At 35.9% G+C, this 26,682-nt stretch overlaps 1 protein-coding gene across 2 annotated transcripts; it reads left to right on the top strand.

Moving 5' to 3' along the window:
• Positions 1-810: 810 nt before the first annotated feature.
• Positions 811-23,159, top strand: LOC111376641 (probable RNA-dependent RNA polymerase 1). Of its 2 annotated transcripts, XM_022999611.1 has the most exons (5): positions 811-936; positions 1,468-1,998; positions 18,963-20,824; positions 21,106-21,256; positions 22,159-23,159. In XM_022999611.1, the coding sequence occupies exons 2-5, from the start codon at positions 1,483-1,485 to the stop codon at positions 22,978-22,980; spliced, it is 3,351 nt and encodes a 1,116-aa protein (XP_022855379.1). In that variant the 5' UTR covers positions 811-936; positions 1,468-1,482; the 3' UTR covers positions 22,981-23,159. The 2 variants fall into 2 exon arrangements, with proteins under 2 accessions (XP_022855379.1, XP_022855380.1); XM_022999612.1 differs by lacking the exons at positions 811-936; positions 1,468-1,998 and adding an exon at positions 7,669-7,907.
• Positions 23,160-26,682: the final 3,523 nt, after the last annotated feature.

Genomic DNA, 26,682 nt, shown 5'->3' with positions numbered 1-26,682 from the left:
ATCCCCTTCAAGAAGTCAAGTTCAAATTTTGCAGAAGTCGAAGTCGGCGTTATGAATACTCATACGCGGGTTTGGCTCGAGACACGACTTCTTACAAACCAAAACACATTTTAAAGGGGGTTTAAACGTTTGGTTCTCATGGAGGCATGTGATACGTCCGAAAGATAGCGAAAAATAGTACACTTTATATATCTAGAGGTGTATTGGATAAGATTATTTTGTGTAAGAATTGAATTGTAATGCATCACTGTGCTAGTGAGAAGAAAACTCCACATTGATTGATTTATGTGATTAAAATTAAATACTAATTAATTTTTTATCAAATTTTTTAAGATACTCGAAACAGGGTTAAATGTTGAACAACTATTTGGAAAATTTAGAAATTGACTTCGATTGACTTTCTACCCATATACAGTTAGCCACCGTTTGAGTCCCATTATTTCTTGATTATAATGAGACGAATAATATTTTTTTGAAAAATAAGTGGTTCAAAAGTTTTTGATTTACGTGTGATATTTTTTTATTGAAAATTGTGTAGTTCAAAGTAAGAGAGAGAAAATTTTAATTTAATGTAAAGAGAAATAATGGGGCTCAAACGGCAGCTTAGTTATAAAGAATATAATAAGCCCCCATTAAATTTAATTTATGATACATTTTTCGCTCTCATCTTTTTAACCACACATTCTCCAATAAGATAATATTATACATAAATAAATAAAAAATTTCTTTTTTTCAACCAATCATTCTCCACGAAACACTATTTCAAAAATTAAAACATCATATAATGGGGGCCAGATGGGGCTAAGTCTGCTTTCGGTTGTACAAAGAGCATCAATGTATCATCATAAAATCTTCTTGAGGAAGCCCTGGTGATTAGATTATTATTAGTACCTCTCAGTTCTCACCACCAGTTGAAGAAATCTGCTCGATTTATTGGTAAGTATATTTCAATTTCTCTTCTATTTCACACACACTTGATATGTGCGCCTTTTAGAGTATTTCAATACGTAATAGTTTTTCAATTGAAATGTGCTGGAAATGCCACTAAAATCATGGCCATTACAATAAAATTCCTGGAGACAGCATTGTATAGGATTTCTAGATTTCCTCTTTTTGTTGAACTACACAGTTTCTCGTTTTTCTTTAGTCTCCCAGTTATGTTATCCTTTTTATTATTTATTATTTTTTTTATATTTTAAGAAGTCAGGGAAAAAAAAAAAAAGACACTGCATTTGCTTTCAACGAAGTAGATGAAAGATTGTCATTTTCGTTGTTGTCTCCGTACATTTGCTTTCTTGTTTCGCATCTTTTGTCTTTCCCTCTCCTCCTCCATTCTTCTTTCCTCAAGGATGCTTCAGTGCTGTTTCCTACAATGAAAGTTGGAAATTGTAATTTCAATAGATAGGTTAAACGTTGTATAAAAGAAGCACTTGCATTGATAATTATTATTTCATGACCAAACTGCAGTTACCATTCAGCCATATGGGAAAGACAATTCAGGTATCTGGCTTCCCTTCTCTTGTTGCTGCCGAAACCATTAAGACATTCTTGGAGCGAGACACGGGTCCAGGATCAGTAGTTGCCTTAGATGTAAATCAGTGCAAAGGAAAGCATGGAAGAGCATATGCCAAAGTTCAATTTGAGAATAGCTCACACGCTGATAAAATTTTCAGTTTGGCAAGAGCACGCCACCTATATTATGATACTTCTTATTTGAAGGCTTGGGAGGATATTGACATGATGAAAAGTCCTAGGACGTACATGCATGGAATGGAACGTGTAACTTTAAATTTTGGATGTCAGATATCGAGGGAGAAGTTTTCTGTGCTGTGGAAACGTTCATATACTTCCGTTAAATATGGGATTGGACTGAAGAAAATGTTCTTCTTTTTCTCCTATTATTCTGTTCAATACAAGCTTCAACTCTCGTACGAGAACATATGGCGGATTGTTCTATATTGTCCACGAGGTCAAACTGCAAAGCTTCTCCTAATACAGGTTTGTTTATTGAGTTTTAATATCTCAATGATCCATGTTTTTATTTATTTATTTTTCCATATATAATGGTATCCTTTTAGCACATTCGGTGGACAATAAGCTTGACTAACATGTTTATGTGGATAATTGAAGCCATGATCTCAAACATTTTAAGTCCTTGCAGGTTTTACTTTAACTTTCATTTGTTGCACCTGTGGTTCCAAAACTTTTGAGTACTTGCGGTCAGAGAGTTTCCATCAATTTTTCGTTAGTTGACTAGAAAATTAAGTCTCACCGCATTTTAAAATAATTTTAAAATGGTAAAATAATGGCTTCCTATTTATAACATTAAACAATTAAAATAAATAAATAACAAAAAATTAAAAATTTAAAAGAAAAGAAAAGAAAAGATTATCTTCTTTACCTACTCTGCCCACCCCACCCCACCCTCGCCCAAAACCACAAATCACCCCACCCGTTTCTCAGGATTTATCAAGTCTTGAAGAAAATATAACACAAGCATTAGTGATATCTTCCAAAATTTGAGAACACAAAGGGTATGAATATGATTGAAAGAAAATTGGATTGTTATGTGGAATTAAAGTTAATCACAATTGTTTTTCAAGTGTTTTGTAATGAATGTAAATCACCTACAAATTCAGATTTCATAATCGAGTGTGTTATACATGTCTATGTCTTTGATTTCTAGGAAACAGCTCATCCTCTAATTGTAAACAACCAACACGATGTAGATTTAATTTTTCCCGTGCTAGATATCCAACTAGCATATGTAAATCCTTCTAATATAACCGGGAATCTAGTATATTATAAACATAAGTTTTTTATTTTCTTTAAGTATTTAAGAACTCTTCCAACGGCCTTTTAATGTTCAGTGCTCAGATTACTATTAAACCTACTAAGTTTACTAATTGCATATGCTATGTTCGGTCTTGTGCATGAACTGTATATATTAGACTCCATATAACACTTGCATACTTTAATTGAGCAATCGTTCTTCCATCATTCTTCATAAGTTTTGAACTTGGATCGATAGGGATATTATATTCTTTTATGTTCAAATGCTTGAACTTATTTATCACATTCTCGATATAATGTGATTGACTTAATAATAACCCCCACTAGTTTTAGTAACTCTGATACTCAAAATGGTATCCACTTGTTCAAGATCCTTTATCTTGAATGTGGAAGATAAAAACCTCTTCATTTCTTTTATTTCATTCATGTGATTATTTATAATCAACATACAAACAAATAAATATCACATAACCATTGCATAAGTTAGAATACAAACATTTATCTATATTATTATGTTTAAAACCAAATGATATGATAGTTAAGTCAAATTTTTCATGCCACTTTTTAGGTGCTTGCTTCAAACCATATAAAGACTTTACCAATTTGCACACCTTGGCTTCATTTTTTAGTAGGGTAAACCATTTGGGTTGTTCCACATAAACCTCCTCATCGAGATCACCATTAAGAATGTCGTTTTAACATCCATTTGATGAACATGCAAGTCATGTATCATAGCCAATCCGAATAATATCCTAAATGATGTTATTCTAGCTACCGGTGCATAAGTATCAAAATTGTGTATTCCTTCATTTTGTCGATAACCTTTAACTACTAGTCTAGTCTTAAAGGTATTAAGAGAACAGTCAACATTATACTTTCTCTTAAACTCCCATTTATATCCAATAGGTTTGGATCTAGGTGGTAACTCGACAAGTTTCTATAGCCTCTCTATAAGTTTTAGGACTGGTGTCTACTTGTAGAACAAATGAATTATTCTTACAACATTTTTCTCACTTCCATCTACTAAGTAGAAGGAAATATGTTTAGAGTCAATTTCATCCAGTTCTAAAGACTTTTCAATTAAAGTTCTTTTGTTTCTTCGAGGTTCACTAGATTCATTAACATATTTAAGTGCTTGTTTGTGCCTCATTATTTGTGTGTAATGTATTATGGAATAGTGATAAATGTTGAAATGTGTGGTTAAAAAAGAAAGGAAAGTTTTTTATTTACGTGTAATATTATTTTAATGAAAAACGTGTGGTTGAAAATGAGTACTGTAGAAAAATAATGTGATAAAATGTGGAAGAAGGAAGACAAACAAAGCCTAAAAGATGTTTCCTCTTGTGTTCCACCGGAACTTGGAATTTTCTTATGAAGTTCTCTTAATTTATTATTAGGAAATAGTGAATTTTCAAAGAACTCTACGTCACTGGATTCAATAATCACACTGGTCTCCAAATTTAACAATCGATATGATATGTTATTACTTGCATATCCAACAAAGACATGTTTAATGTCTCTTGGACCTAACTTGGTTTCGTTCAGGTTTGTATTCTTACAATAACAAGACCTCATACTTTGAAGTATTCAATGTTAGGTTTTCTTCTTTTTCATAATTCGTAAGGAGAAGCCTTTGTAATTTTAGAAGGAATTTTATTTTGTATTCTATATGCACTTAACAATGCTTTACCCTATAGGTTAAATGGCAACTTAGCATAATTTAACATGGCATTTATCGTTTAAACTAAAGTTCTATTTTTCCTTCAACTAAATCATTTTGGTCGGGTGTCCTAAGTGCAGGATATTGATGAATAAATATCTTGTTGTTCACAAAATACGTTAAAATCACTAGAAAAGTATCACCTTCTCTATCACTCTTACTTAGATGATTTTCAACTTCATTTTTATGTACCTTGAACATGTCAAATACGTCATATTTATATTTCATCAAATAAACATATGTATATCTAGAATAGTCATCTATAAAGGTAATAAAATACCTATTGTCATCTTTAGTCAACATGCTATTTAATTCAAAAATATCCCTATCAATTATTTCTTACTAGAAGTTCTTTTTACACTTTGATATGATTTCTTAGTCATTTTGGATTCTGCACATTTTTACATTTAAATGCATGATTCTCATTATATGATATTAAATCACATCTCAACATTCTTTTTATAGTATTTTTACTTATGTGACTTAATCTAGCATGCAAAAAATAAATCAATCAACAATATAAGCAAAATCAAATTTATTCTTATTCAACTTATCAATGGTACATAATTTGACAATTCCTTTACAAGAATAGCCTTTACCAACAAATTTCTCATCTAGAGATAATACAAGTTTATCGGATTCATAAACACAGATTATGCCTGATTTACGTAAGAGATTATTGCTAACCAAATCCCTATTCATGTCGAGAACATGCAGCACATTGGACGCGGTAACGATCTTGCCGAAAGTGAAGATAATCTCTATATTTCCTTTCCCAACCACTTTGGATCAAACTTAGTTACCCATTTGAATCTCTTGATCTCTATCCAATTCACATTATATTTTGAACAACAATTTATTATATTTTACGTGTACGGTCGCACATGTATCATACTACTAACTAAGAACCTTTCCCTTGATAGCATTACTTTCGCTTACAATGCATGATGTTATCTTTCCTGATAGATTCCACTTTTCATTCGAAGTTGTTTTTTTTGGTGTCGACATTCCTTTGTATAATGTCTAGATTCTCTTGTTGGATTTGGAAGGTTTGGTCTTTTCTACTGCATTTGCCTTGGAAGTGCCTTCATAAGAATTATCATTCTTATCTCTCACCCTTAACTTTTCCTCAATTCAAAGATGTTTCTACAATTGTTCCAAGGAGTAATTTTCGAAACAATGCATGATCTTCTTCCAATATCCCTTCCAAATCCATGGGAGTTCTATAATAATTGCTCCCACTTGGAAAGTTTTCGAGATTTCAATCTTGACTGCCTTTAACTTGTTGACAAGGACTTGCAACTCGTGTACTTGGGGAAGAAGGGAATGTTATCAAGAGACTTAAAATCAGAATACTTTAAAATAAAAAAATTCTTACTACCTTCTTCTTCGACTTTGTACTTACTTTCCAAAGCATTCCATATTTCTTTCATCGAAGATGTGTTGGTGTAGAGATCATACAACCTGTCAAAAAGAGCATTGAGAATATGGCTATGACATATAAAGTTCATCTTCTTGGCGCTTCTGTCTTTTGACTTTTATGGCATCCGTCTCTCCACTTGTTGGTTTTGGTAGCGGTGCCAATTCTAGATCAAGTATGTAAAATATCTTCAACGCCATTAGTAGAAATTTCAATTTGTCTCGCAATTTCGTGAAGTCTGTGCTATTAAAGTGATCTAATTGAACAAGATCTTGATTCATCAATTCGATTGTCGCTATAGTGGTTTCATTCTCCATTGTACAAAAATTTCATTTGAGATTGATGGAAAATATGGCTTTTCACAAAGGGGAGAATGAAGAACAATCAAAGAATAAAACCAAAATAAAAAATGAAGATAAAGAAGGTCCGAACATGTAATCGTTGTCTTCAAACGAAATTTGCCCTCTCCAAATAAATTTGATGCTTATAGGGATCTTCTCAAATGGTTTGCAGGATTTATCAAGCCTTGAAGAAGATATAACTTATAAGAATTAGTGATATCTTCCAAAACTTAATAACGCAAAGGGTATGAATATGACTGAAAGAAAATTGGATTGTTATGTGGAATTAAAGTTTATCACAATTGTTTTTCAAGTGTTTTGTAATGAATGTCAATCGCCTATTTGAAGTAGTGCCAAAATAGGGTTAAAAGTCACAAAAATTCAAACAATAATTGCCATGAATGGCTAGTTTGTAACACTATGTGCTCACATAGGCCAAACCTATGCAACCGCATAGTTAATTTCATGGTAGGGCCTTTAAGCCTCGCATATAAGCATGCGACCGCTGGTCGAAATGGCCTATGTGATCGCATAGTAATATATTTCGATTTGATTTTTGAACAACATACAACTTACCCCACCCCTTACATTGAAGTTTTGGGAATTTTTGGAGCAAAGGCGATGGTTCTAGAGCGGAGGATGTGGGTAGAATGGGTTGAAAGGGTTAGTGTTAAACCATTGGGATTTGATTCATCTTTGATGATTAAGGAATCTCGTTCTTCATCTTTTGGAATTGATGTATAAATTGGTGAAGTTTAATTTTGTTGGTGGCCATGGTAGTGGTGATGGCAGGCATGGATGGCTGACACTGGGTGGGTGATGATGGTGGTCGGCAGCTGGTAGGTGGCGATGGTTTAGGTTTTAAGTGCAAGGGATGGAGGTTAGATAGAGGGTGGGGAAGGTGATGATTTATTTTTATTTTTATTTTTTTGCTTTTTCTAGATACTTTAATTATTTTATAAGGGGAAAAATATAAAATTATCATTTTACCCTATAAAATTAATTAAAAATGTGAACAAAATTAATTTTTGATCAACTAACAAAAAATGGATGAAAAGCCTCTGTTTGTCATCCAGTCGCAAGCACTTAAAAGGTTTACAACCACTGATGCAACAAATGAAAGTTAAGGAAATAGTTACCAAGAGTTGAAAGGTTTGGGATCGTAGCCATAATTATCCCCTTGTTTATAAGAACATTTCCAAACATGTTTGGGATTAAAAATGCTCTCTCTTTTTCTTTTTCTTTTTCTTTTTAAAAATAAAATCACACGAGTGTTAAAAATAATCCTATATGAATTGGAAATATTGGAGTGGAAGGGAAAGTTAGCATGATCGTGATGCTAGGATACTACCCTATAACTTACCTACTAGACAACAATAATTAAGACCCCGTTTGGTAGCCATAAATTAGAAAAATGTATTTTTCCTATCACATCTACGTGGGGTTCGTGCAATATTTTATTCTCCAAGTCAAATTCAAACTTCACAAAATCTCAAATTTGCCCTTTATGTCATTATTGGATTGTTTCTTCAACCCATTTTGTATATTCTGGCAGACAAGAATATTGAGGAGAGGAAATCATTTTTCAAAGCACACATTCCAAGACACGTCAAAACCAACAAGCAATAAATTGGTAAAAGACAACCCAAACTTAATCCACATGACACCTTACCCAATTATTTTCCAAACATTACCATGGTTATTTCTTTGTTTTGCACTTAGTTTTTTTTAATCATTACGATTACGAGAAAAAGAGTAAAATTGCACCAGGTGCATCGAGCAGATACCATTAATATTAAACACTCGATGCATATAACATTTGTCGACCACATTTGGAATACTTCACAACTAGATCCCAATCACGACTGTTGGGCTAGGTAATTACGCAGTTTGTCCCACTCGCTCCGCTGCATCTTTGGTGCATGCATTTCGGCGTACATCTCATCTTCGGCGCTAGATAGCTTCACCTCGGCCTCGTCGTCATCCTCCTTTGCTCTCCTAAAATTCTCGTCCACTACTCCATATTTTCGTAGCAAATTATATATCTCCATCGTGGCAATGCAACAGTAACTTGCATCAGGTAAGGGTAGCTAGACATACGGTCTAAGATTTTTCACCTTTGTTTCTACACCCTGAACGCACGTTCGATGATGTTTCTGCAGGATGAGTGTCTGAAGTTGAACTTCTCACAAGCATTACGAAAGCAACGATGTCGTCCCGTTTGCTCGTACCGAAACTGTTGGAAGCGATACATGATGTCCAACCTTTAGTACGATGCCATATATCCTGGTCGATGAGCAAATTCGAAGTCCACCAAGTAGTACTTGCCCAGGCCTGCAACAGAAAATGGATGTCCGACGAGTAAATAGCACATGCGAGGAGTCTAGCATCGTGGGTATTTTCAGTGTGCCCTGTCAAGACAAAAATGAAACATAAATTAAAATCGCACGCAGCCGACACATTCTGCGTCGGCTCGCCTTTCTGGCCTATGAAGTGCATATGCTCTTGCTGCAGTAGTACTGCTTTGACATGCGTTCCGTCAATAGCTCCGATACAGTCTACGAACAGTGAATGCTTGTTCAAATTAAGCTTGTGGGGGTCCAAACCTTCATTGTAGTTCGGATTCGATCGAATCATACGTACAGACAGGTAACCACCGCACATAGAATCTCTTTGACGTAGTGACACACGGTTTCTTACGAATGACATCTCGAAAAACCGAAACCAAGACTAGGAATTTTTTACGAACAGGATCAAAAGGCATATCTTAACCAAACCCTTCGCATGGGCTCGACGCGCTGAACAACATTGTCACTTGCCGATATCCCTTTTCGTGAGCGAGTATGCACAAGAATATGCCAACTTGTTCGTAGATGTCAACCTGCTAACTTCTTCGCAGGTCATGCTCGTCGAGCAATACATGTGCGAAATGTCACAGCATTGGGGGATACATATGAAATTCTTGAAAGCACATTTGGCCATTCTCGCTCATTGCCTCCATCATGAACGTGTGACCATTTTTTGTGAATGAAAATCAATGGACACGACGATGCTATCGCTAAAAGTATTGATGTGCTTCGCTCTTCACGATTCTGTAATACATAACCCATGCCATTGCATCGGCTGCCAACTAGTTCAGGAATTTCCATTTGTCCATATCTTCATTGTCGTCGGATCTCGGTAGCAGAATGCAGTTTAAGTTAAGACCATCTGTGTTACCAAACATTTGAACTGTTTAGAATATGACGATCTCTGTTTGTTAAAAGTCGACAAATAATTCTTAAACGTCACAGCCTCACAACGTTCACACTTATGCTCCCTGCCTTTCTTCGTAGGAATTTATGTAGCTTCTACATGCATGGCTACCACAGTACATGCACTTATTCTCTGGTGCTTGCAAGCTTTGAAATCTGTGGCCTCACATAGGTTGTCTTTCACTAAATTTTTTTTTTTTGAAAGTGACGTGATAACTTGAGGAACTTTGAAAAAATGTGAACGTGACAAACTTGTCCTCCTCATTATGTTCAGGCCTACGATTGCCTATAACTGAGCGTGAAAATGTTGTACGCTATACAGACAATAATTGAGTACAATACGTGAGAACGTTTAGAAAAGCATAGAAAAAAGTAAAACACATAAATTACAACTCTGAGACGATAGTACAGAAAAAAGAAGACAGTTTTCACCTTGATTTTTAACAAAACAAAAAAAGAAAAAAAGGGCAACTGGCATAATTACTTCCCTCGATCGTTAAACATCCACTCGATCCACTCAGATTTCTCATCTGCGTCCCTCATGACAATGAGCATGTCCTGATAATGCTTCTGTACAAGAAGTGTGCAGGCAAAAAAGTACATGGGAGTTCACCGCTCGAGCTGTCCTGCCGCCATCAGCTCTTCAACACAGGCAGTGCTAGCGCTTTCACTTGTGGCCATCATCATTTTAATCTTCATTGCCACTTCCTTCACGGCACTCAAGGCACGGTCAATTGAGAAACAAAGTTCACGTGCAGACATTTTTTTCTTTCGACCACGTCGCTGTTCGTCAAAAGATTTTCATTTACTGTTGCTTGTTGTGGTGGAAACGTTCGTGCGTACCCCGGCATGTATTGGTTTGCCCTCATCGCTTGAACCACTACTCTCGACGTTGACCGGGATAGGGTCCCTATTGTCTTCTAGCGCACTGTCTTCGTACAGGCTGAATCCCATTCTGCATAATTTAGTGGGAGTGATTGGCGTACTTGTCTTCGTCGTAACTATTTTCAAATAGCTGACGATAGCTAATGTAGATCTCATTCACGTCCTTGTCCTTGAAGTCTTTGTACTCCTTATTCTCCTGCAAAACACGGGTTGAGGGGTTAGAGTATCAGTATGCATTGGAATTTGAAATGCGTAAATACAGATAAAAATGCAAGATACGAGAATACGCAACAAAATATGAGTGATACACTTGGTGCCACACTTGTGCTTCGACAGGAGAATTGAAACAAGCTTACCGAGCTCCAAACAAATTTGACGAATTTTTCGTTTACATTTCCATATTTTCGAAAATTAGCGTGTAGGTCGATGCATAATATCATATTCGACTGGTCAATAAATAACAAAGACTATTCTCATTATGTTTAAGCGTATACAGTATTGAATAATGAATTTTCACCAAATTGCTTAGACATGGACACGAAAACCACATTATCGGTCATTTTCCTAAAAAATTTGATGATAGCAATTGTATGAAGTCCATAATTGATAACAGCAATCGAAAAAATTATTATATAACAATGACGATATTCAATTTGATCACATCGGCTGCGTGTCACATTCCAGCGCATCAAGCATACAACCGAAAAGTGTATGAAGTCCATGTTCTGTGAGGAAGGAAAAAGCCACTAATTAAGAGATATCAATTACCAACCCATTACCATTTTGCAGTGTATTCAATTCGAAAGTTGAAAACAATACATCATCTATGCACATTTATTGGTAATTATTCATTACAGTAGCTAATTGCTCAATTCGTCTTGATCGATTCTAGGTGGATCCAGTTAAAGAAGGAAAACGGTAAATTTTGTTGTTCGCAGCAGTTTGGTAGTAAAGTGAAATGGTTGAATTTAAATAGTTCCTCATGAATTGGAGGATAGGCCGAAACAGCGAAGGTGTGAGACGTTACCTTAAGCTTTCGGCTCCACCATTCGTCCGACGCGACAATGCGATCGGTGGCTGCATCGTACTCCACCCACTATTATTCACGAGCTTCGACAGTCGTTTGTGGGTTCGACGCTTGCCGTCCCAATTGTTTCACAATTGTGGTTGGTGACGGAGTTGAAGAGGGCGAACACGCATTCCCAGTCGTGTTTGGTGAAACACTGGCCATTCGGTGTCCCTCAGCTATGGTAGTTTCATAGGTAGCCATGAAGGCTCGTGTTAAGTCCATGCTCAAGCACTCGTATGTTTTTTAGCCATATCTCCTTGCAGTTTCAGTAGCAGCGGTGGATGAGTGTCCTTGACTGGTGCTCGGCTACAAAGTATTAAATTTCGTTAGCATTGATGAAAATTCAATTGGAAGTACGAAAAAAGGGGAACGAAGTGGGTATACTTGTATTCCGACGGGATCCATTTTCGATTGGTGGAGAAGATCGGTGTTGAGATCTTGTGTAGGCGAGAGATTCGGTAGAAGAAGTCGACGTTGAGGCCCTGTTTCCGTAATTGTCGTTGCGGTGAGTCACAAATGTTGACATCGAGGCCTGTGTAAGGCAGAATTCGCTGCTGGTGAAGCCACGCGTTTCAGCCGAAATGAGAGAGAGAGTGCTGTCAGTCGGAGGGACGGTTGGAGGAAAGTGGAAATGGTAGGGGAGAGAGAGATTTCTGTCGGTGGGAGAGGCAATTGGAGGAAATTGAAAATGGTAGGTGCATGTACACCATCACATGCGTTGTCAGATATGAGGCTGAAAATGATCGAAAAATGAATTCCAGGGGACATTTAATGGCTACCAAACGGCCCCTAAATGTGTCCTAGTACTAATGCAATTGTAAATCGCTACATGCAATGCAATATCTAAAGCATAATAAATAAAAGGGTAATAAAATTGGGTTGCCTCCCAATTAGCGCTCATTTATAGTTCTACCCCGACTTTGCAACAATGTTATAGAATTTTGAAAAAAAAAAACTTTTGATGCCTTAGTTTGTTTTAGTTGACTTTGCTTCACTTTTCGTTTGTTCTCCAACCCTCCACCTTGACCTTTTTATAGGATCTAACTCACTACTTCAGCCTAATTCAACCTTAACTATGAAGACATATACCACGTCATTGGATTTAATAAAAAAAATCAATTGTTGGGCAATCAATGAAGTCATAAGAATGTGAGTTAAATTCTATCTTTATTAATTGCTGCTTTTTTGTTAGATTCCTTTGTGGTTAATTTGTATGCTTTTCTTTAATAGTTGATATCTCCTTGGTTGAATGATCAGCCCTCAATCCAATTATTCTGGCAATAACAAGTCATTCTCATCAACTTTTGCAAATGTATTATTGTACTACTTTTAAAATTCATCCTAGAAGGGACAATATCCTAAAATCATGCTATCATTCAACTTGGCAAGTTTATTATGGTATTTTGTAATTCTTTGCTCACCCAAACACGTTCTCTATCAACTTTTTAAATTTTAGTAGGTAGATAGCATCAGGTATGTCATCTTCATCCAACCTAACAAGTGCTTGTCTTCAACTTCTTAAATATTGTCTAAACCAACGAAATTTTGACAAGTCAAAATAAGTGCCCCAATACATGCACTGCCTAATATATTCGTTACAAGTTATATCTCCTACGAGCATGTCATCTTCATCAGATTTGGCACGTCTTCATTCTCGATGTTTTAAATAGAAGATGTTGGACAAGTTTCCACAATTAATTTGGTCCATAAAAAATACACAATTCTCAGTAATATGTAATCCCACAATTTTCACAGGTTGAATTCATTCGGATCACGTGTACACCCTGTATATTGAGATAATTTCCTATAAGCATGTCTTTGTCTTCCATGACGAGATTAACCACCAAAAAAGTTTACTACTTTTTGTTTCTCTCCGTTCCATGTCAATGATCCAAGAAAAACAATTAAAGCAACTAAAAACAGAAAAGAAAAATTCAACAAATCAATAATGAACTAAAAACTAACTTAATTTTTGGCACAACACTAAAAACTTATTCGATAAAATTTTTTATGTGTACGGTTGTTGACAATAATAGTTTAGGGAGTAAAAGTATCGTTCTACGATGAATAAGCCTTAAATTGAAGTGTACTAATTTGCTATTGAACTCGAATGTAATCGTAACAGAATGTTCTTTGAGTCTTGTTTATTTATTACTAGATTATCTAAATTGTTATCTAAAGTTGTATAAAAACTATATTTAAGAAGGATGAGTTGAGACTTTGAATCCAACTATTGTTCTCCCATTTTAACTCCCAACCTATATTATTTAGTATAATTTATGTATCATTTCTACCAGTAATCCAATATTATCCAACTACTCCTCTCGAGGTATGCAAAACATATTATTAAGTAAAATCCATTCATATTTGTCGCGAAAATCCCTCAAGAAATCTTAATCCAGGCTCAATTTCATCAATCAAATGAACACCAACTAAGCATTACTCGACTCACAACTCCCACTTGATTGCCACAAGTCTTTACCCCACAAAGGAAACACTTAGTGATTGGTTTGCAAGCCACAAAAGGAGAGAAATAGGGTAGCAATTAGAACCTCAAGGAAAAAGAACCAAGCCGGCCATGAAACTCACGTTTTTTCTTTCTTTCTTACAAAACCAACACACAAGAAAATGGCTAGGGATGAGTGTATATATAATGGGTTAGTTTATGCTAAACAATGGGCCAAAGGGTAATTGGACCAACAATCCAAATAACCAATAGATCATCTCAATGTAAAGCCACAACTTAGGCCATCCAAAAGTATTGGACCACGAGCAACATTAACTCAATTAAGTTGCTTCAAATGGCCCCAAGTTGTCTTTGGTTGAGTTATCACTAAGGTGTCAATATAACTTATCCAACATCGGTTTAACATCATAGCCCGGATTTATTGGGTATCAAAATTCAACAAATCTCTACCTTGATGCCAATAAGTCTGTAAGCAATTAAAACACAAAATTTATACTTGCATAATCAAGATTATCAATAAAATTGGATCATAGATCTTACCTCGCCTTTCTAACCCGAAACACATACCATACCTGCTCCATGTACTCACTGGGGCTAAGATCAATAACATCCAAGTAGAAGCAGATATTCATAGTAAACAATCAAGATCAAATAAACATTTAGTGACAATATATATTATAGGATAACATACAAATCTTTTTAGAAACACGTTCACACAGAATCACAGATTAACACCAAGTTAATCAAACACAAAGTCAAACACACATGTGCAACAAATGCATAAATGACCAACGAAAACATCTCACCACACTTATCCTATTTCATTCCGTATTGCTCACACCTCAAGAACACATTTCTCCTATCATCGCCCACTATACTCACTAGACTGATCACTCAACTCATGTCCAACTGGTAAATTATAATAGATCCTAAGTTTTCGGGATAATCCTTTATCATCACATCACTTCTCCCAACCTACGGGGATAATAGGTCTTCATTTAACAGAAGTAATAGAAGTGCATTTTCCATACTCCACCTGTACAGGGTCTTTTCATAGATAAAAGATTTTAACATTTAATTACATTTCCACTCATGATTCAAAGGTCACACTGCACATTCCCCATGCATATCACCAATGCACCTTCAAGCATCTATACTCCACCTTACCAATGGACACTCAACACACTACTAATGCACCTCAATCCCCCTATGGAAAATCAATACCTTTCGGCGACCACAAAGGTAAAGGCTCAATTTAAAGTTGACCCACGTACCACGAGTTTACTCCAATCACCAATGACAAAAAAATTCACAAAGAAAATGGCGAAGGTGACACTCATAAAGAGAATAGAGGAAAGGGTTGGTTACTTCACTATACTCACAAAAAAGAAAGAAGATAACCCTACCTGACTACCTCATACAATCTCACAAGCTCACAAAGAAGAAGGAGAAAATGGCTGTCCATCTTTCTTCCCACTACCACACTCTCACACCACTCATAGAGCAAATAGAGTACGCAATAAACTCAACCCACTATACATGCAAATATATTACACAAAGTAATAAGATCACTCTAATTCATGCAATTACACACATCAAACATATTAAATATATTGAATATCAACATTGCAATAAAATTAAGTGATCACACACATGCACATGCAGTAACTAGGTTTACTCTCAATAAACCTCACTAAGGTCACCACTCGACCCTATAGCCAATTCGCTTCACCTCTCTCATTATCTTTCCTTTTATTATCATTTTCAGTACGGTCTATTTCACTCTATCTAAATTTACCACAGTTAAAATACATTTTACTTTTTGCACTTGTCTTAAATGTACACGTGCCATCTAAAAATGACCACAAGCAAAGTACAAACATAATTCACATACGATGATCAAATAAACTTTCCTAAGGTCACATGCAATTCTAACAGTATAAAAAAATTGGCAACAAATTCACAAAGAATTTAAGGTAAATAATTACTAGGTATAACAACAGGCATTAATTACCCATTCACGGTATCCCCAAACCTAACGTCACCCCACACAATGACTTCTATGCGAAAAATAAATTATTACCATAAACAATTGTTTTAATTGAAATAATAAAAGGCAAAGAACACGATACTGAGTGGATCACGTCTAAAGGTCTGTAAATATTGAGAGATGCGAATTCACCACTTTAGGATCGTCATTATTTGCCCTAAAGCTTCCAGCAATCGCAGCAACACAAAAAATAGCATTCGGTACCCAAACAACCAAGGGCAAAATCGTCCAACTTTTACCACATTACCCTAAACTGAAATCCTACAATACCGTAGGATCTACCATGTCACCTAGAGAAAACTGTCTGAAGAAGCCATTGGCCAACTCTCCTCCACGTGCTCACACGCACCTAGCTGGAATCCCCATGCGCTAATGTCGGAGGTCATGCGCCACTCCTTCTAAATCTTCTTGGTCTACACATCACGTCAGTGGTCACCATTCCTTAAATCGATCCATGGTTTAGATGAAAAACGTAAAAACATGTCCAAATTTTTAACAATTTTTTCTGTCCATAATTCAGCCAAATTTCAAGTCAATTCCAACGATTTTTGGTTGAAAAAATCACAGATTTCTCAACAACATAAGTTTTGATACCATTTGTTGCAAAAATTCCTCGAGAAATCTTGATCCGGACTCAGTTTCATCAACTAAACAAACACCAACCGAGCTTTACTCGACACGCAACTCCCACTTAGTTGCCACAAGTCTTCACCCCACAAAGGAGACACTTGGTGATTGGTTTGCAAGCCACAAAGGAAGAAAAATAAAGTAGCAATTAGAACCTCAAGGAAGAAGAACCAAGTCGGCAAAGAAACTCACGTTTTTTTCTTTCTTTTTTACAAAACCAACACACAAGAAAATGACTAGGGATGAGTGTATATATAATGGGTTAGTTTAGGTTAACCAATGAGCCAAAGGGTAATTGGGGCCAACAATCCAAATAACCAATATAACATCCAAATGTAAAGTCACAACTTGGGCCATCCAAAAGTGTTGGGCCACGAGCAACATTAACTTAATTAAGTTGCTTCGAATGGTCTTAAGTTGTTGTCGGGTCGAGCTATCACTAAGGTGTCGATATAACTTATCCAACATCGGTTTAACATCATCGCCCAGATTTATTGGGTATCAAAACCCAACAATATCCCTATCCTGAATTTATAGGCAAAGTAATGCATTCATCTACACAATTAGAGTTGCGATTGCTCAAGTCACAAACTATTAATCCTAAAGTTTATTGAACCTTATATTGATATCACAATATTCTAAACTTAATCGAACCTCCTAGAATTAAAATAAGCAACTGGTTATGTAAATGGTGATCTAGCATTTCAAATAATTCAACAAGTATACAATATCGATCAACAATATAAATTAAGTAAGTAAGCGGACCTTGAATTAAAATAGTAAAATAATAAGCTTAATCTTCATCCCAGCACAAGATTGTTTAGTCTAACAACTCTATAATAAAAATATAACAAAAGAATTGAAAATTTACCACCCGAAATGTATAGAACACAAGAAATAAATGTGAAACCAATTCTTGCTTTGTCATCAATTTCAAGCCTTGAATAATCAATCTCTTGATATTATTTGTCTTCAGTCCTTTGCTAGCCTTGCTCTCCATGATATATTGTGAAAAATCTCAAAATTGGAGGCTCAAAGTAGGTTTTACGATTGGGCAAATTGATTTCCAAAAGACGAATAAACTGAAAAGGAAACAAAATCTTTTGCCCAATTTTGTACCATGCGGGTACACAGGGCTAGGATATTTCAACCTTCCAACTGCAACATATCTGCGCCATACGATTGCAGGGCACAACATATTTGTCTATGTTTGCAGTTTGGTCCTTGACTTCAATTTTGTATCCAGCTTATGTCCTTTATATTTGCAAATAAGTTCCTTCATCTTCTAAATTGTATTACATCGATCCTTCGTCAATACATCCTTTTTTGCCCTATTTTCATTCTTTTTCTCCAAAAAGCTCGTCCAACGTTAAGTTTTACCTAAATTGACAGTATTTAAACGAGATCACGCAATAATTCTCTAAAATCACTCCCAAATATTCATGCAATGGCCTATCACCCACCCAAACATGCTCATCTGTCGATTAGATTTAATTTAGATTTGTTGACATGATCCGCTGGTTTGGTTTCTTCATATGTGATACTATCTAGGAGTAACTAATCTGAGGAGCAGTTCAAGCAATGATATATGGTTTTTTTTTTTTTTTTAAATAATCTAATTTATCACTTAGTTCATGATTGATTGAGCTTAAAATTATAGGGCACTGTAAAACTAACTAGCTCTTGATGATGAGGCTGTCTTTATTTCTTTTCTGTTCGAAATGTTTGCCCTTTCAAGTGTAGGTTGGCTTGTTTGTAGTTTTAGGTACCATTAAAAGGCACTAGCTATTGCAGCACACAGCGAATTTGTGCAAATAAAGGAGTTGCTTTTAAATAATATGTTAGCGGAAATTGTTAATAATGGTAAGTTATTATAATATTCAAGTTTCATGAATAAAGTACGTATAAACATGTAACCTGGATTCTATCATTTCCTTCTTTTCCTGATACATACAACCTGATCTGTGATTGTGAATCTCCTTAAAAATCATGAATTTGACGCCATTAGGTACCAGAATTTTATTTTATTTCTGCATGAAGAAAGATCCTGCAACACTAAGTAAAGCTCAACTCTTGCCTGACACCTGAATTTTTACTACTCTGAGCAAGACAGAGAAATCAGTCCTCTGTTTGGTGGTCTCGACATTCCATTCTCTTGAGTCTGCAAGTAGAATTTTTTGCTTCTTTTTGTTTCTAATATAATTTGAGGGTGGGGTGGGGGTATCAAACTTCATCTTCTCATACTCCTTGCACCTGAATGTTTTTATCAAACTTCATTTTCTATCTGAAAGGTAAAAATGGATGCTGATGAATGTTTTCACTCTTTCATTGTGTAGTTATTTGGTGCTCCCAAGATCTACAAGAAGATTAATGAATCCGTTTACAGCTATTTTAAGGAAACTCCAGATGATCAGTGGATCAGAACAACTGATTTTACTCCATCATGTATTGGACAATCTTCTGGCTTATGTTTGCAGATCTCGTCTGGCATTAAGCTTCCAAATTTCCCAGATGATTTTGCTTACTACGAGGAAAGTGAAAGCCAATTCAGTTTGGAGACTGGTTCTCCCTTTTGTGACAATTCATCCCTAGTTCCCATTCTTTGTCCTCCTGATGGCATTAAATTGCCGTGTAATGTATTGTTTAAGATTTGCAGTTTGGTACAACATGGATGTCTCCCAGGGCCGAACCTAGATTCCAATTTTTTTAGGTTGGTTGATCCACAGAGAATAGATATTAGGTTTATAGATTTTGCTCTAGAGAAACTTTACAATTTAAAGGAATGCTGCTATGATCCTGTGAGCTGGCTCGAGGAGCACTATGACAAATACCGCAAGATGGAATGGCTACCAAAATCACCAGCTATTAATTTAGGTGATGGACTGGTATATGTACGCAAGGTTCAAGTAACTCCAAGCAAAGTGTATTTCTCCGGTCCAGAAGTGAGTATGTCAAACCGTGTGTTACGGCATTATCACAAAGACATTGATAATTTTCTTCGTGTTTCTTTTGTGGATGAAGATTGGGATAAAATGTATTCTACTGAACTATCCCCCAAGGTAGTTTCTGGGAATGAGGATGGAAGAACAGAGATTTATGAAAGGATATTGTCAACACTTAGAAATGGCATTGTTATTGGCGATAAGAAATTTGATTTTCTTGCATTTTCCTCAAGTCAGTTGAAGGATAATTCTGCTTGGATGTTTGCTTCAACAGCTACAGATAATGCTGATGGTATCCGTAAGTGGATGGGTGATTTTTGTTCCATTAGAAATGTAGCAAAATATGCTGCCAGACTTGGTCAATCTTTTGGATCCTCTATAGAAACTTTAAGTATTGATGAGGATGAGATTGAATTTATTCCCGATATAGAGGCACTAACAGGGGGAACCTTTTCTGATGGAATTGGGAAGATATCTGCTGAGTTTGCTCGGAGGGTTGCCATAAAATGTGGACTTAAAAATTCTTCTCCTTCAGCCTTTCAGATCAGGTATGGTGGCTACAAAGGTGTTGTGGCTGTTGATCCCTCTTCACGAAGGAAGTTGTCATTGAGATCGAGCATGTTGAAGTATCAATCAGACAATACAAAATTAGATGTTTTGGCATGGAGTAAATATCAACCTTGCTTTCTGAATCGACAGATTATCTCTCTTTTATCTACTCTTGGAGTCGAGGATCATGTCTTTGAGAAGAAACAAAAAGAAGCGGTAGCTCAGCTGGATACTATTTTAGTTGATCCATTGAGGGCAGAGGAGGCGTTGGATTTGATGTCTCCAGGAGAAAATACGAACATTCTGAAGGAAATGCTGAAGTGTGGTTATCTGCCTGACGGTGAACCATTTCTCTCTATGATGCTACAAACTTTTCGCGCATCAAAATTGCTAGATTTGAGGGTTAAATCCAGAATATTTATTCCACAAGCTAGACAAATGATGGGATGCCTGGATGAAACCGGAAGTTTAGATTATGGCCAGGTGTTTGTTCAGTTTTCTGGTGCTGGTCGTCGACGATTCTGTGTGGATTTCCCTAAAATTTATGACAATACATCAGATGACTATAATTACATTGTTAAGGGAATGGTTGTTGTTGCTAAAAACCCGTGCTTGCACCCTGGTGATGTCCGTAGGTTAGAGGCTGTTGATGTGCCAGCATTATACCACATGGTGGACTGTGTGGTTTTCCCTCAGAAAGGACAAAGGTAAAACTGACTTCTTGAATGCTTCTAAAGTAATCTTATCAGCAAAAACTTAATGGGACTATTGCATTCAGGTAATTATTGTTTGTGTCAACAGTGCAACAGTGGGTCGAGAATTACTCTAAATCTGTAGAACAAACATGAAGCAGTGCGCCAATGTGGATTTTTTATGACTTGAAAATTGTGCTATTCAAAAAATGGCCTTTTTAGAATAAACAAAAATAGCATATTTTATTTAAAAATTTTAATCATGTTCTATATGGTTTCGGTTGTTCTAATAACAGACCTCACCCAAATGAATGTTCCGGGAGTGATTTGGATGGAGACATTTACTTCGTTTGTTGGGACCCTGACTTGATTCCACCAGAGCAATGCTCGCCTATGGATTATACGCCACCTCCAAGCACAAAGCAAGATCATGATGTGACAGTTGAGGTACTGTGGCTTAGAACTTGCATTTGAAACCATGATGTTTTCCACTTTTGTTATTTATAATTTATAATGGCCATAAGATGAGGATCCTTCTTAAAGAGACAAAAAATGTCATCAGATTATTGTCAAGGTTACTTATTATTAACATGGTATCTACAGAAATCATATGCTATATCCACTTTTGTTGTTATGTTCTTGGCGTGAACTTTCTATCGTGGTTTTCTTTATGTTGTCTCCTCCTAGTTTTGGGAATTATTGCTAAAAGACCATACTCCCTTGAGTTCCACCTTTTACTTTCTAGGTTCTCTGTCTCCCATCTCATTTCTTAACTGAGTATTTGATTATAGATTATAAACATCCTTTAATACCTATCATGGTGTAAAAGAATTAACCCTTCCCATATCCCAAGAACATGGAACTTAAATTTGTAGTAGTGTGATTTGATCATATTTTGTGTAAGTTATTTGTTATTAATAAATACGTATAGCGAGACAATTAAAAGTAGGAAAATTATTTGTTATTTAGCAGATGATGGCATCTATGAAGCATGAACCCGGTTTGATTTAACAGATTTATATAGTTTCTATTATTTGATTAGTGTTATTCTTCCATTTCGATGAAACTCGTGAAGTCTTGAAACCTATACAACCGCATGTTCAAGTCAAGAAGCTATATCATAAAATGAGTTAAGTTGAAGTTAGCAGTTAAGATTTCTAATATTGGAATGAATGAACATTCTTATAGCTTTCACATGATTTGAGTCGGCATTGCACTCCTCTTTGTGATCTCATACACGTTTACATGTCATGTTATTGCAAATTTACATGTGCAAGGCTTTGCAATCTGAATATCATTGTGATTTCAACAGAAGTTTGTATTTATTTTATACTTTTCCTTTGATACAGGAAGTTGAGGAGTACTTCACCAACTATATTGTGAACGATAGTTTAGGTATCATTGCAAATGCACATACTGTCTTTGCTGATAAAGAACCAAGCAAGGCATTGAGTGAGCCTTGTATAGAGTTGGCAAAACTTTTCTCCATTGCTGTCGACTTCTCAAAAACTGGTGTTCCTGCAGTAATACCACCTCATTTACGTGTGAAAAAATATCCAGATTTCATGGAAAAGCCCGACAAGAAAACCTATGAATCGAAAAGTGTGATCGGAAAGCTTTTTAGAGACGTGATAAGCATTGCCCCCGACACGGCTCCTATTCAATCCTTTACCGACAAAGTGGCTAGGAAGTCATATGATCCCGACATGGAAGTGGATGGGTTTGAAGATTACATTGACGAAGCATTTCATTACAAAACTGAGTACGATTACAAGTTGGGTAATCTGATGGATTATTATGGCATAAAAACAGAGGCTGAAATACTGAGTGGTGGTATTATGAAGACGTCAAAGAGTTTTGATCGAAGACGAGATGCAGACACCATTGGTGCAGCTGTGAGGTCATTGAGGAGCGAAGCTAGGAAAATGTTCAAGAAAGGAAGCGAATCAGATGATGTGTATGCAAAAGCATCAGCTTGGTATCACGTCACTTATCATCATGACTATTGGGATTGCTACAATGAGGGACTGAATCGGGATCATTATATCAGTTTCCCATGGTGCGTATACGACAAGCTAGTCCAGATCAAGAAGGACAAGTCCAACCTTAGAAGGTCTCTGCAAATTTCTTCACTTGAAAGGAAATTCAAGTTTGGTATGGGTTTCACCTGAGAAATCATCATTTCTAGCCAGTTGTTATATGCCTCGAGTGTTTAATATATAAACTGTAAACTGATTACAAAGACTTCTGTTTGTGTCTAACTGCAGCTAGTACAGCTGCAAAAAACGAGCCAAACGTGCTTGGTATGAACTTGTGTTTTGTGTAAAAATTTAAGTATGCTTGTACCCAATATTTTATCCTAGTTTCATAATGAAATGATTCTAAACCAAATTTAGATGAGAAGATATTAAAAAAGGGAAATGACAAATGAATTGAAGCAGAAGATCAAAAAATGGGGGGGGGGGTTTGGGGGCCCCACCCCCATTTGTGGGGCTTCTGTGACCGTCTCCCTGTTACATAAGCTTTGTTCTTTTGTGTGAGGGATTGCACCAGATTGGCTCCCACCTTCCCACTTTGACTTGTTCATTTTTATTTTTATGTATTTATTTATTTTTTGTGTCAAACCTGATTTATTATGATGCACGGACAATCTTACTAGGACAGCGTGTCTGTTTCCGATACTTCGAGTCGATTTCCACTACATTGCCATTTAATGAAGTACTTATTGATGACAATAAACCAGACATTATGGAAATATGGTCTGATGCTCACTGCATCCAGTTAGATTGTACAACAAAAATAAAAATAAAAAAAATCGAATACCTAAAGAGTATAACAGCCTCAGATGCAACACGCTCTTTGTGCCATGCTTCTTTACGTAAAGTTGAGCACCAGTTACAATGAACGTAACATCTTCTTCCCCCGATCTTGGATCGTATTTCACGGGGGCTGTCCATACATGTGAAATTCTTTTCTGAATAGCTTCAATGTATCGATCATGAGCTATTTCTTTTGATCCACGCCACTATTTCTTTTGATCCACGCCAAGTTAGAGCATCACTTTGCTTATCTTGGATCAGAACTGGAGAGCTCGATGAGTGCAGAAGATGTGTTGCTAAGCTGTTAAACATTTGTCTTTTAGTTATCAAATTGAACGTTGAGTAGCATTTATCTCGTACTTAGTAGGTGAACTGGACACTAGAAGTTAAAATATTGTCCATTTACAATTGATGACAAGGTTCCTGGCTGTATGTGGAAGATAAATATTGTCCATTGATGATGGGTGAGTTCTTTAGAATTTCTATGATGCATTTTGAAATTTCGTAGCCTATGTTAGATTGTGTGCCTCAAAATTAGGTTAGAGGATTGAAGATTGCGTGATCTGCTTGGATATGAAAAAAGATCTAATTGCATACAACTGGAAGGAAAGAGAATCCTAGTTTCTAGCATGGTTATTTCATGAATTTTCTTGTTTTATGTGTTTTTAACCTAATTGTATTAGATTTCCTTCCCTTTTATGACTCCACTAGGTTTTTGGTCGTGGCCTATAAATCAGAGGCACCTCTTTTCAATTTTAATTGTAACGGTTAGCTAAATTGACTTGTATTTTCCATATTGTTCAATAAAAACATCGTTTCCTCTGCATTAATTTTCTTTGTTCCTCTTCTACAAATTTAATCTTGCTTTTCGTAGCATAATCTGGTTTACTTCATAATTGTCATTATAATCTCGTTCTTCAAAATCCATTGGAATCAACTTGTGTTTTTGGAGCTTCCGCGCCCAACAGTCTAGGGAAAGTAGGTGTCATGTGGAATTTCTATGACTTCCATTTTGAATTTTAGTGTAATATTATTTTATTGAAGTATGTGTGGTAGAAATAATGTCAAATCACTGTTTAAAACTATATTTTTTCAAAGAATATGGATCGAAAAGGGCCTATAATATAATTGATGATGGCCATTAGATTTTTTCAAAATTCAAGAGTCCAATTATTTTTCAAATATATTGGTAGGCATTCTGCTCCCCAGTAAATAGTATGGCATAAACACATCTCAAATAGCGTTTTAAATTTTATATGGTTGAATAAAGGAGGGTAAGCACCATGGATTCATTTAATCCGGACACTGAGATTAATTTAATCCTTATCTGGTCTAATTTTATGCAACAAACGTGCCCTTCCATTTGCTGCAAGCGAGTGAGCTTTTAACTCTGGCCCAGCCCTCCCCATGGAAGTGGAAGGCAGGCCAAATTGCAGTCCAGGCCCATTGTTACTCCTAATTGAGATAGGTAGACCTTGCTTGGTTTTCAATCTCAAAAACTTAGCCCCCGTTTGAGCCCCATTATAATGGCCCCCCTTTTTTTTTTTTCTTTTTTTTTTTGGGTTCACTCATCTCATTTTCCTACAATAATTGGCTAACAACATGTTACATTACACATGATTTTTGTCAGCGATGGACAGGGAAAGAATAATGCCATGTAGCCTAAAGGATTAAATTGCCCTAGGATGCATTGGACATCTTTGCCCTCCACTATTTTTAATTCTACTAATATTCAACAATCAATTGAAAAGGGTAGAAACGGAATGAAAAAAAAATTCTTACTTAACTGACAACATTTTCACAGGTAACCTTAGTTTTTGTAAGGGATGCTGTCCTTTCTATCTAACTTGGGGCCGACGTTATTTCAAAAAAAAAATGGAAAAAATTGGCAAGAATGGGGGCCAAACACACGCTTAATATATATTTTTTTCCAAACTCATTTTTGATAAAACATTCTCCCAATAAAATCTTTTGTCACAAAGTTTCTCAAAAAATCTCCACCAAACAAGGCATAGTTAAAAACAAACACTGTTGCGGCTATATGATAGGTTGTAAAAGAAGCCGAACAAATAAAGAATTAATGATAGGGGATTCATACCAGATGACATTTCCTATTTACAGCATAAGCTACATGCATCCGATTAGATTGTACAACAAAAATATCGGATACTTTAGAATATAATAGCCTCAGATGCATAGCACTCTTTGTGCCATGCTTCTTTAGGTAAAGTTGAGCACCAGTTACGATGAACACAAAATCTTCTTCCCCGGTCGCCCATCTTGGATAGTATTTCAGGGTCATTGTGCATACGTGTGAATTTTTTTTGCACTGAATAGCTTCAATATATCGATCGTCAGCTATTTCTTCAGATCCACGCCAAGTTAGAGCATCACTTAGATTATCTTGGAGCAGAATCGGAGAGTTCGATAAGTGCTGGAGATGTATTGCTAGCCTGTTAAACATTTGTCTTTTAGTGTTATCAAATTGACCATTGAGTAGCATTTATCTAGTAGGTGAACTCAACTATAGAAGTTAAAAAAAAAAAAAAAAAAAAAGGTAAAATACTGCCTCAGGGTATATTTTGTTCCTTTTGCACGTTCGGAGAAGGCGGCCATCATTCTCTGAAAATCCGTGGTCGATAAACAGTGAAGAAGCGTTAGTAATTGCTTCTGAATATATGTGAAGATGTACGCTACTAGCATATAGTAGAAATTGTTAGGATTTTTACCATCTTCCATGTCCAATGATCATTCAAAGATTTGCATTAACAGACAGGAAAGAAAATGCAGCAGTAATGGCAGAAACAAAACCAGCAAAGAATTAGATTAAAGACACAAGAATTGCTTGTTTTTTGGGACAAAATTCATCAACCATTGCAGGGAATTTAACCCCCAGTCAATCTGCCATTAAAAGAGGAATATTACAATGTTGTTTTACTCAAAAAAACAGCACTCATCACTCACCCGAGAACAACCAGAAACTCTCACAATAAGCTCCAGAAAAGTCACAGAAAGTTGCAGAGAATTTTCTACAGAGAATTCTCTCTCAATCTT

This window comes from Olea europaea, unplaced genomic scaffold (assembly GCF_002742605.1).
Source record: "Olea europaea var. sylvestris unplaced genomic scaffold, O_europaea_v1 scaffold1541, whole genome shotgun sequence".
NCBI lineage: Eukaryota > Viridiplantae > Streptophyta > Magnoliopsida > Lamiales > Oleaceae > Olea > Olea europaea.
The sequence above is the reverse complement of the archived record's forward strand: the minus strand, read 5'-3'. Positions and strand labels throughout refer to the sequence as shown.

Coding starts and splice junctions, on each gene's coding strand:
- LOC111376641 (XM_022999611.1), top strand. CDS start 1,483: ATGGGAAAGACAATTCAGGTATCTGGCTTCCCTTCTCTTGTTGCTGCC. Junction 20,825..21,105: donor TTCCCTCAGAAAGGACAAAG/GTAAAACTGACT, acceptor TTCTAATAACAG/ACCTCACCCAAATGAATGTT. Junction 21,257..22,158: donor ATCATGATGTGACAGTTGAG/GTACTGTGGCTT, acceptor CCTTTGATACAG/GAAGTTGAGGAGTACTTCAC.